General features: G+C 42.1%; 1 protein-coding gene across 7 annotated transcripts in view; it reads right to left on the bottom strand.

Annotated features, from left to right (window-relative positions):
* Window positions 1-12,535, bottom strand: part of LOC141018075 (MAM domain-containing glycosylphosphatidylinositol anchor protein 2-like) — a 253,791-nt gene that overhangs the window by 62,755 nt on the left and 178,501 nt on the right. For all 7 annotated transcript variants that reach the window (XM_073492947.1, XM_073492948.1, XM_073492953.1 and 4 more), the window contains 2 exons: window positions 9,295-9,386; window positions 8,841-9,078 (listed from right to left, as the gene is read on the bottom strand). In XM_073492947.1, coding sequence (XP_073349048.1) covers window positions 8,841-9,078; window positions 9,295-9,386 — 330 coding nt within the window. The remainder of the gene's footprint in view (window positions 1-8,840; window positions 9,079-9,294; window positions 9,387-12,535) is intronic.

Below are 12,535 nucleotides of genomic sequence, written 5' to 3'. Positions count from 1 at the left end.
TTGCCATCATTACACCTGGCCTCTCCACAGCTCGGATTAGGCAATTACAGATGTCTGCCTATTGGGTTTGGCAGCACAAATAATAGCTATCAGCTGCCATTGTCTCTCTCTGCACCATCATGGAAATGAAAACAGCCATACATACACGCAGACACATATCGCTCTCCCTTGCTCACTCTGTATCTTATTCTTCCTCCTGCTCCCTCTTTCTAAGCGAACACCCTGCCTCTGTGTGTGAGACTGACCACTGAGATGCTCAGCGTGGCAGAGAGCCCGCTACTGGTCTTCACTGTGCTCTCATTGTGCCAAAGCCATCCAAATGCCAGTGATGCCTGCAGGGCATGCCCGCTGTGTGCGTATGCTTGTATAGTGTGCGCTTATGTGGTTTTATGTCTGCATGTGCATGTGTGTGTAGCTGAGTGTTTCTCTTCTCGCCCACGGGTGACACCATGCTGTGATCCTGCCTCAGTTCCTCAATGGAAATGCTTCGCGTTGTTGTTGACTGAAAGCACAGCGTGTATGTGTGTGTGTGTATTGTGGGTTTAAATTAGGGACTGGACCTTCTTGTTTGGCCTCAGTAGTGCTGCACATCTCTTGGGTCTCAGTTGGAATGATCCTCCAAGTATGGAGGCTGATTGCTGGAGCCTTTCAGTGCAATGCGAGCCGACTGCAAAACGTGGAAATATCTGGCACTTTGCATTTTCTTACAGCGATGGGAGCCAGAGTGGTGTTTTTGAGAATAAACAACATTCCCGCTGCCCCCTTTTCGGGTAAGTGCTGTGACATCACTCCCCATCACCATGGCAACACAGCACTCTCTCTACTACTGCAACTCCTGCAGAGTGTGCGTCTGTATGTGTGAGAGTGCGTGTTTAGACAGCTTGAGGCCAATGAATTGGTCACAATGTGACAGGACTCTCTGCTCCTCTGAGTCCTGGTCCTCTGGGGACTGAGAGAAGAGTCCCAGAGGTCCACTGTGAACATATTTGTGAATCTGTGTGTGTTTGTGTGTGTGTGAGAGAGAGCTGCATCCATACCCAGAGTTGTTGAAGTGTAATAAATATCCACAGATGTGTTAAAATTGGCTTAGTGCAGTGATAGACTGCAGCGACACACTGCTGAACACATTGACATAGTACTGCGTGTGTGTTTTTGAGCTCTAAGCCGTTCCCCTGAGATCTTATAACTTATCTTGCGATCAATCACACAAACGCCTCATGAATTCATGTGGCTTTCAATACCAAAGCTCTCATGGGTTGCAGTTGAATTTGTGGCCACACTGCTCTCTGTAATGGTGCCATTATGTTTCTTAACATTTAACCAACCACGCAGGGTAAAATTAATGGCCACATGCCACTGTTTTAGAAACACACAAATACACGCCTCCAGTACCACCACTCTTTCTGCTGCTAAGTACTGAGCACCTCCCCTGGAAGGACCAGAGTTTATGTACATCGCTCAAGGGACTTCGGCAGTAGTTAATGAGGGAGGGAAGTGTGTTTCTTATTCATGTTTCCCTCCCAGATTTTCCATCCCAGCTGGACAGGGAGGTGATTTCCCAGATGGCCACCTCTATAAAGCATCTCTTCAGGTGGTGCCGTTGAGGCTAGATGCAGGTACGCTGGGCATAATGTGCTGAGTTGTCAAGTCTTATTAACATATTTTATGTGCTCCACAATATACCTACAACTGCAACTACCACTACGCTTCTGCCTGCCACCCTTTGATTTCCCAGACCTCCATAAATGTTTGTGTTTACAGACTCCAGTGTTGTTTTACACTGGCAGTTTCAGCATTTACAGTCTCCCCCAGAAACATCACAGGTGTTGTGCTGACAAGTGCTGCCAGGTGGTTATGTGCCTATCATTCTAGAAGTGGCATGGCCGTGGCATCTACTGTTGTCATATGGCAGATTTCCCAGGACAGTGTACCAGCTTTGGGACAGCTGTTAGGTCCCAGTTCATCCCAGTTCACAGCTCACTGGGCCTGTTTCCGGACCTTTATTGGCTTATTAATCAAATGCTGGGATCTACTGCTCTCAGATATCATTATTTTAGTTCAGTTTGCAGTTCCTGACTTAATTTAGCATCTCAGTGATCAGAGATATTTAATTTTAAGATATTCTCAAAGACTCACATTATTTTTGTCATTACCCATTCCAGTGAATGGACTGGGCCGTCTTTTCAATGTAGTAATTCATGTCTTTTTTTTTCTCTGTGTTTCAATTCTACTATCAAGTATAGTCAGAGTTGTCTTTCTGTGGTGGACAACAAATCACCCGGGACCACATTAGCTGATATCAGAGGTGAGACATACATTATAACCAATGACGGACCGGCCATCTGGAGCACCGGGTGGGCTGTTTGACAACTGGGGCAGATGCATCGAAATATAAATATTTTTCATAAACCGAGCCCCCGCTTGAATAAAAATAACCAAGTGCTGTGTGGCTGACTAGCTGAGTGATGTGCCTGTAGCTGGGTATCACATCTGTGAGCTCCTATCTCAAAAACTATTACTTTTGGTCCATTCCAACTTGACCTGGGCCCTGCTCCTTTCCCATCTCTGTTAGGTGGATCAATTTAAAACAATTGGATAAATAGTGGAGAGACGGACAAACAAAAGGAGAAAAGAAAAAAAACTGCGGAGAAGAAAGAAGAGGTTGAAGTCCCTTGAGACTGATGTGGCCAAATGTTTTTTTAAAGTTATAAATGATTCATTTGGTGCCATTACCAGTCAATCATCTGAGCCTAGTGATTTTAAAGGAACTGGCAGCAGAGAGGAGAGAGAGCAGCCCTTTGAGCCCATAGATACCAGTATACCTGCTGGTCAGGGTTATTTCAGCCAAAGCAGAAGGCAATATGGATAAGATGAGCACAGGTCTGAGTAAGTTCTGACCAGCTACTTAGGTATATTAGGTGCCAAGGATTCCTTCCTTGGCACCTAATATACCTAGGTAAACCCATAAAATGTATACATCTGGGTATACATTTCTTAAACTGCTGTATTGTCCAACTGGAATGAATATTATTCTTATATTAGGCCATGTAGTAAACTGTTATATGACATTCTAATAAATATACTAACATTATAGAATTAACATATTAATATTATACTATCAATCTATGATTACATTACAATTATACTTTTTTAAATGGATAAATACATGTGAAAAGGCGACATTTATATTGCACTTTTATCCAAAGTGCTTTACAATGATTTGCAGCCAGCAAAATCAATAGTTGTAAGCTGTAAACGAGAAGCCTGATTTTATCTTCGACTGCTTGAAATCAAGTAGCATTTGTGTGACAACCACTAAGGATTTTGAGCGGTAAATCCACCTCTGTTACTGTCAACCACATACCGTGTGGAATTGGAAAGCTTGACAGGTCTAGCAAAAGTGACATAGATAGGATGAAGCAAATGGTCAAGATAAACTTTTTTTTCCAGATTTCTTTCCACAAAGTGAAAACCTGACACATTGCAAAAGCAAGATACACTGCTTACAGAAGTTTGTTTTTCTCATATTCTTCAATGTGTATTCAGGCAGTTGTTTGACCAGCTGGATTTTTCTGCTGCACAAACACAATCCCAAAAAGCGAACCGACATTTGACCAATAAAGAACAACATTCTGTGAAAACGCCCCATGTCCGAACCTGAAGGAAAAAAAGAAGCAAACAACTTGTTTCCACCCACAGTGACCAAACAGCAGTTGAACTCCTGCACCCTCTAGGTGAGTCAGGATGCAGACCAGGTCTCTGTTTATCGAGGTCAGTGAATCCGCTGCTGAAACAAGCACATCAGTCCAGTCAACAGCCAGCGGTCATGCCGTCCCTATTAGAGTCACATGTGGTATGGTCACTCGGATGATGGCACCTCATGACGAATCAGAGTCAAACAGACAACGGGACGTTTAAAAGGAGGATAGACAGACACGGGCGGGCCTGCTGCATTCTTCCGATGACTCAAGTTCAATTGAGGAAAGAAAAAAAAGAGCCTGTACTTTGTGTTTATTAAACCAGCTCATTTTTTAATCAACTGAGCACTTAATTGATTTGCTTAATTCATTAACTGCAGTGATTCTTGAGATTGACAGAAACACTGGGTGGTGCCAGAGTTTCAGGTGTGAGCGGGATGCTAATTGAGGGGCTCATCATGAAAGGATTTATCTCCCTCACGAGAAGAGAGGGGTGACTTTCAATCCTAACACTTACTTTCATCAAATCAGAGTGAGGATGAGCTACTGACGTGTGCTGCTGCTAACATGTATCAACGGAGACAATTCTCACCACAGCTGTTTAAAAGACAGCAATGTTTTCTTGAATGGTAGAATCCAGTGTACTGTATATAGTAATAAAACAGCAAATGCAATAAGCAGGTATCAGCTCTGGGAATCAGTGTAAGGAACTGGATTTAAAGGTCACAAATCCATCTGTAATAACTATAATATTAAAATGTTATCTCTGAGAAGGTCCCGGTGGTAGTTCCAGGAGCAGGGCCAGAGGCGAACTCAGGATGTTTGAGGAGCATTTCTGTGGTAAAATACTAATATTGTCAAAATAAAAATGTAAGCAGTTATGCACACATAATGTTCAGAGTCTGCATCGGTTGCTGTAGTCTCTGAAACTGCCTACTTTTAAGTTCCCATTTAGCGGCTACCAGGTTTTGTCCACTGAGTCGGCATCCTAGAGGGAACTTAATCATGTTTTATCTACCATAGGGGCATCGCAGAGGGCACTTTGGCAGCGTTTTTTCTAACATGGGGGCACCAGGCGGGGCGACCGACACCAGTGGAGCTATCAGTCTACTGACTCTGTCCAGAATGGCGGCCAGTTCCACCCAAAATCAATTTCTTTTAGTTATTAAGTTGTGTTTTTGTCCAGTAATTCAAGAGGCCCGGTCCCCAGAAACACAAGGGCAGCAATGTCCTTTTCATACACCCAAGGCACAAAACAACTCCCGTGCCATTGTTGAGCCTGATTATGGCGGATAGGCGAGATGTAGAGCAAGACAAGTGTAATAAAACAATTCATGAAAACTTTAAACCCAGACCTCCTGCCTCACACCGGGTCCTGCTGTGTGAAGTATGCCCCCTTTGTGGCCCCTGACAGTTACCACTGGAAGCCAAATAACATTTCAGTCACTAATCACAGCATCTGACGATAATCCAGCAAGACACACCCACTAAACACACATTTAACACGCGGACTGACGAGAGGATTAATCAGCTGCTCCCTGTTAGAAGTTTATGGGATGTTTAATGTTTTACACTAATGCTCGTAACTCTTTTCAGCTCTTCCTGTGTCTTTTGGTTCTTAATCCTGACAGTATCCAAAGGGGAGGTCTGTGTCCTCGTTTCCTGACCACGCTCATAAATAAGCATTAGCCCCGCAATCTCTGGGAGTCCTGACGAGAAAAGAAGATGCTTATTTAATGAGCGTGTAAAGAGAGTAAATATAAGTGCTGTTTTGCAAAAGGGCAGAAATCATGAAGGCTGTTGGATTCAGTGTTCATCAAAAGTTGAAAGAATGAAGGGTAATAAATATTCTCTTTTATAAAGTCGTGCTGCGGGCTGGGGCAAAGCCTTGGTTTGGAATCTGGAACTGGAGCCAATGCTGGAACAGCCAGCATGCTCCAAACTGTTCAGACTAGAGACACTTTAGGCTCAATCGCTTTCCAACCACTTCCCCAGCACGAAACCCTGGCAGACCTGCAGCGTAATCTCCTCTAAACGCTTTTATTAAGACTTCTAATTGCAGCTCGGGCTCGCTCCCTTCAGGAGTACAGGCAGAGGAACAAAAACAGGGCTTATTCACCCCAAAACAGGCTGCAGGCACATGGCAAGGCAGAGGCACAAGGCGCTTTTGTACACAGCTGCAGTACTGTGCTGCTCAGTGTAGATACTTTTCTGATTCATGGCATAAACCTGAGTGAGAGAAATGGCACACAGAACAGGCATTCTCCAGAAAAACAGCCCAGTCACATCCAGGTAAAGCAGCGAGAATTGCAACTGGCAGAAGCAAAATTCAATATATTATTTCCTATGACAGAAACAGCTCTATGACAATGCAACACTTTCATAATATTTCATACCCGCACATCTGACTGGAACAATGAAAGCTTAAGAAGCAATCACATCTAAGCCTTAAGGAAACCTTTCATTTCATATGATCACAATAGAGTCAGTCATTTCCTCGGTTATTTCCTCACTCAGACAGCCGTATTTTTTTTACACATTAAAGGGTGTGTGTTAACGCATTGGCATCGCCCAGGCACTCCAAAAGAAGAGACTGCACTACTTAAAAGATAATGAGGAAACAATCTTGGCAGGTGCGATTGATCCCACTGTTTTATAGCGCAGGGATTATCAAAGGATTATCTAACAATAATTATGCACCGAAGGTCGACACACCGCTTTCATGTTCACGCTGTGAGTGGCAGCGAGGTGTGTGTGCCATAGGAAAAAAAAGCACAAGACGGCGAGGAGGAGGTAAGGGTGCGCGAGTGTGTAAATGCGCCTGACGATGTGTGTGCACGCATGCATGAGAGTTAGAAAGGGGAAATAAAGCTGGCTATGAACTCAAACACAAGTTGCGAAATATCTCTCAAGCCCACATGTCACTTATCAGTTCCAAACACACGCCGGTACATTCAAAGCAAAAACAGATTTCTCCTGCGCCACTGGCAACACCAGCCCATGGGAATCCCCCACATGGAACATCTGGAAATCTGGGATGAGTGAGCGGCAAGCAGGAGACTCCCAACTGCTGCTGCTCTCTGCAGGCGTGGAGTCGATTGAGTCACACCCCTCTGTAAAGCTGACAGGCGATGAAGTAATGTGTGGTGACACCGGGGCATTACCACGCATTTGCTGCTCATTGATTGACCTTACACTGGAGATTACAGATAAAGACAAGTGTTTTCACTTTGTCTCTCTAACCATTGCATTTCCTCGTTATTGTACCACCTGCAGGAAGTACAAAACGTATTGTTAACTGTACTAAATGTGCTAAATGTAGCAATCCTCTTAAAGTCGGGCTCCCTTTTGTTGCCTGTGAAGACGTTCCAGGCTTCTTTCTTAAAAAATCTGACAGACAGAGGGCTGATTGATGTTAAAATCTGAAACAATACACAGAAAAACACGTTTGACAGCATATTTTGTCTTTCAGAGATCAAACACTGATTTTATTATCTGAGCACCTACGTCTCACCGCCTTTTCGAATGACTGGTACAATAGAGCAGCAGAGTATCTAGAAGACGCATCGAACGGCTGCTGTAACGCCGCTCTGTTTCAAGGAGACTGCTCGACATGCCATGATTGAAACTAAAATGATGCAGCTCAGAAGACAAGGTGGACTGGTATGTTGTGTTATTAACATGCTGTACACATGTATACAAACGTTAGTGGTGGAAGCAGCCAATTAGATGGCGGGACAATGGATGTTTAGTCTCTGATTAGTCGGACTGATGGAGTCAGCTTTGGTTCACAGAGATCGAGCGATGGTGTTGGTGCTGTGATGCAATTGTCTGTAACTAGAAATTGCAGGAGCAGACAGTGGTTCTTGAACATCTCTCAGCCTGGGACAGATTACTGGAGTTTAGTCAGGCACTCAACAACAGTCTAAAGAAGACATACAAGCTTTCTAATCCTGCGGAGACGTTCCAGGGAGAGGGCTTAAAGGGTCACTTCACCCAAATCACACACACGCAAATAAATCTGCCAGATAGTTTTGCTTATATCTGCTTAAGTTTTGATATTTTGAGTTTTTGAAGCCTTTGATGCTTACCAGCACAATGGCGGTGAATTGAGTTTTTGCTACTAAAGCGCTAAGAAAGCAGACAAAAATAAAGTACTTCTTTGCAAAAAATGGTTAGTCTGGATTATCCACAGACCTCACTGTCAATTGTAATTTTATTTTATTATTCAACTATTTCATGACAGGTAGAAACATTTTTAAAAACGGCAAATTTTATGAAAAGGAAAACCAGATTCACTGTCTTGGTGTTGAGGTGCAGAATTCTCATCAGCAGATTTTTGAAGACTTTGAGCAGATAAACCAAAAATCTCTGCAGTGCTTTATACCATAAGAGATAAGTGTGAAAGGGTGTGTTCAGGGTGAACTGATCATTAAAAGGAAAATTTGCTTTTCTTACAACCTGGTCTTATCTAACATTATTGCTACCATCACTGTACTTAACTGCTGAAATCTGGGTCAACTCTATTCTAAACATACAAAGTTTAATTATACTACATAAACCTCAAAGACCTATGAAGAGATGCAAACCAAGCTGAACATTAACGGAGACCTGTTCTGCTTTTTGTTTTTTTTTGTTCTTGTGCATGTGAAAGATGTTGAAAGTTAAAAAGGTCCAAGTCTGCACCAACAGAAGCTCCTCTCTCCCACAGAAAACACTGCTCCTGAAACGCTCCGTCAGTGGTCTCGCCTTTGTTCACTTTGTGACATCACGCTACAACACCACATCACACATTTGCATAATTTATGCGTAGAGACTTGTTGTGTTGTTGTTAAATGGTTTGGACAACCTGACACAATAAGATGAAATTGATATCAAAACTGATTTAAAAGAATCTACAAAAACAAGACAAAGATTTTTCCTTAAAAAGGTTGACGTCCCAAGCCTTACAGTTCAAAAAACACTGCCATGATCTTTTTTTTCTTTGCTTTGCCTATGTAAATTTCCTTCAATGATCTTCTCAATCATTTGCGTAAGTCTAAAGTGAAGCAACGTCTTTCACTCGTTGTGTGCATGTGTGAGTCGAATGTGTCGGGGGAGGTGTGTAGATGCGTCACTGACACAAAGGGGTGTGAGGCTCACCAGTTGTGGAAGAGATGTTGACGTCAATGCTGATCTCGGGGATGCCTCCACCCTTCAGCGCAGCCACACAGGTGTACGTGCCGAAGTCAGTGAACTTGAGGTCTATGATGTCCAGGTTGGTGGTCCCGGGCGAGATGTCGGGGTCCGTCTGGGTGATGACCATACGCTCCGAGCTCCGCAGGGCACGGCCGTTCTTCAGCCAGCTGAAAGTCAGCTCCTCTGGTGGGGTCGCCTCCACCTGGGACATTCAGTATGTTGTTATTTGTGTTGCACTGATAAGTAACTATTACTTTCTATGTTAAGCATACATGTAATATTCATAAAGTATTTTATTGTTTGTTACCAGTGAAATTACTATTAACTAGTTTAATAGTCTAAAGTTTAATTAACTGTAATTTACCGTTTATTAATGATGGTTATTATAAAATGTTACCCATGTGTGTGCTTACTGTACCTGGCAAGATATCTTGACCTCACGTCCAATCTGGATGTTGTCGTCGTTGTGGTAAGGGTCCGGAGTGATCCAGAATCGCCCCTTCTTCAAAGCTGTGAAGAGATAATCCATTTGATGAGAACAAGAGTGACATTTGTACACTTGTTCCTACAGCAAGTCTGCAGCAACATTTACTGCAGGTTATGGCTCTGCTTGTCATATTGATGCGATTTCTGAGATGTAATCCCAAAGACAGGATTTTATGGATTTTTTTTATAGATTTTTCAAGTGTTTTAACTTCTTTTCAGCGTCCTCACTTTGGGCTGTAAATCGCTGTGATACATCTCCACGTAATGTACTGGAAATGTGACCGTGATACTCGTGCCTGCTCTGCCTTCGCACACTTGAAGATTCATTTAGTTTGTCATTTTACATCATTGTATAACAAGAAAAAAATTGTATTCCCTTTAAAAATTGAGATTATATTTCTTGCTCATCTAGATGGGTCACCTTGGTATCAGGGTTGTCATGAAAGCGTTCTCAAACTGGTCGACCTGTTCTTCGAACACATCAGCCGAGAGTTTAGCTTCGATTCTGGAGAAGGGTCGAACTGAGAACTAAACAGATAAAGCTGAATATGTTTGTTTTTTCGAAGACTAAAGCCTCGAACCTGCAGCATTCAAGCAGGTTCATAGCACACACTCACACAAACTCAAATGCAGACACACACACTGTGAAATTGGAAAGATACCTAACAAAATATCCACCATTTCTAATCCAATATGGTTTGCAAACTCCATTTTTAAAGCCTAGCTTCTCTGAATGGAAAAAAGGGAGATGATTTCATTATAATGCATGCTGTATTGGTTCCAAACCCTGTGCCTACTGTTCAATTCATCTCCTCAGCAAAAAAAAAAAAAAAAACAGAAAAAAAAGCTGACGGCACCATGGAAATCTTTTCATCTCGCAATTCCCAAGTGACATTATCATATTCAGTTTGGTAAAGGGGAAAACGAAAACAAAACCTGCGTGTCAGATTTAAACACAGGAAATTGAATGTGCAAAACACTGTGATGCCTGCCGAGCTGCACAGTGAGGGGGGAGACGAGTGACACACGCCTCCTTGACATGATCTCTCTCCACGCCTTTGAAATCAATGTCGGCAGGCAGAGAATCCTATTTCTGACGCGTGTCAGATACCAATATTACAATCATGTCAACGCTCTCACGATTTCTCACAAACACTGCTGAGCATTCTGTATTCCTTCTTATATTCTGTATATTCTTATTCTGCACGGCACTGCCTATCAGTCACATTGTATATAATTTAGTAGTGGCATGGAAAAGTGCAGCAATTAATATAATATTGTGTGCCGCATATACACTATCTGTGACCTTTATGGAAATGAAGATAATACAAAGCATTACCTGCAACCCACGTTCATTTCTCATTTTCCTCAGCTCTGCATCACAGTGTAAATCTACTACATACACACCATGATTCAATTTCCTTAAAGCCAACATGCAGAGTATAAGGTTAATGAGACTATACGCAGTCCACGGAGGAAGCCATTAAGTGAGTATATCTGGGAGCACAGCTGTCCTTCAATCATACATGTCAGACAGTGAAAACAGCCCGAGACAGAGTTGTAGTTCTATCTTGACAGTTTGAAAAGGCTTTTGTGTCTCAGCGACATCCTCAGCGGAGTTGGTAGCTGCTTCTTAAGAAAGCATTATCTCATACACACACGCGTATTTCCACACATCTGTGCGAGTCATTGTGCTGTCACAGGTGACAGCGGATAAACATTTGGATTAACTGCCTCTTCCTCTTCACATTCCTCTGCCTCGAGTACATTCCTCTCCCCAACTCAAGAAACTCTAACACAACCAGGCACTTAACAGCCACGATCCAGCTCTACTTTACTGCTCGGGCCAGGTTTAATCTTGTTTACGAAGTTGTCTGTCAGACAGACAAACACAAGTCATTCTCCTTGGTTGTTTATAGTTATTTCTATTTGTAGTAAATGTTGTGAAACACCACAGGGAGCGTATGCAGCTAAACATATAATTGTACGCGCTCTGGGAAAAAAAGCGCGTGTTATGTAAAGCTGAATAACTTTCCAACGCACTGTTGCCACTCATTGTTCTTGCATGACAACAGGTGCTGTATATATCTGTAAATAGTGTATGTGAATGCCTCATTACAGAATTATTTATGATAGAGTGCGTACAATGGTTCAAGTTCAATTTATAGTGTATAGTGAAATGTAATCTCCCCATTTAACCCATCAATAATATACATGTTTTTTAACCCTACGAAAATAGATCGTATTTGGTGAGTTTTGATTATTATGTGTTTTGTAGTTGTGAGCATATTGAGCATTTAAGACGATCCAAGAAATAACATCACAATAAACAAAGAAATAACAATGTAGGCACTGGGAAAATATATTTAAAACACCTTTTACTTAACTCAAACAAGTTATGGAGTATTAAAGATGTGTTTTTATGATTCTACACTTAGAAATCTTTTGGTTCAATATGTTTTGTGTGTTTATTTAGTAAACTTTGATGAAAATACATAACTGTTTTTTGTATTTTGACACAATTGTGCTACTTTTATCATTTATTTTGGTTTAAAAGTCACCCATATAACTTTTTAGTTGAGGTTGTATAGATATTATAGATATGAAGTGACCTATAATATGAAATGACATCACAGTAAGCATCAATACCAATGTAATAATGGCGGGAGAAACCCACGCAAACACACTGAGAACATGGAAACACGCATTCTCTACACAAAAAGGCCCTGCTCCAGCCAGAACTCGAACCCAGGACCTCGGTATTGAGCCAGCATGCTGGTCAGCCGCTTCAAACAACCTCCAGGTATTTAGTTGAAGGGTCTCATGTAGGATGAAGAGAGAAAAGACGCATTGGCTGAACCACTGTGCTTCTTAAGCAGCAGATAATGTTCGCAATTCTATTTAGTTTTATTGCTGTCGGTTATGGTTCTTTGGGATAACTTTGATTTGCCTAAATTGAATTTACAATCAACTCAAACATTCTGAATGACACTTCCCCCCCTTCCTTTACTCATTTACTTTCAAACAAGTCATCTGTTATCACATTTCCATCACCATTACTGATAAATCTCAACTGCCTTCCAAACTACATGCCAGAGGTAAATATAGCATACATCTGCTAATTTGGGACGCTGCTGCTCCAGATAGGCATAAATTTAAAATATGCTTCCAAG

This window comes from Pagrus major, chromosome 22 (assembly GCF_040436345.1).
Source record: "Pagrus major chromosome 22, Pma_NU_1.0".
In the NCBI taxonomy this organism is placed as follows: Eukaryota; Metazoa; Chordata; class Actinopteri; order Spariformes; family Sparidae; genus Pagrus; species Pagrus major.
This window is presented reverse-complemented; position numbering and strand designations above follow the sequence as displayed.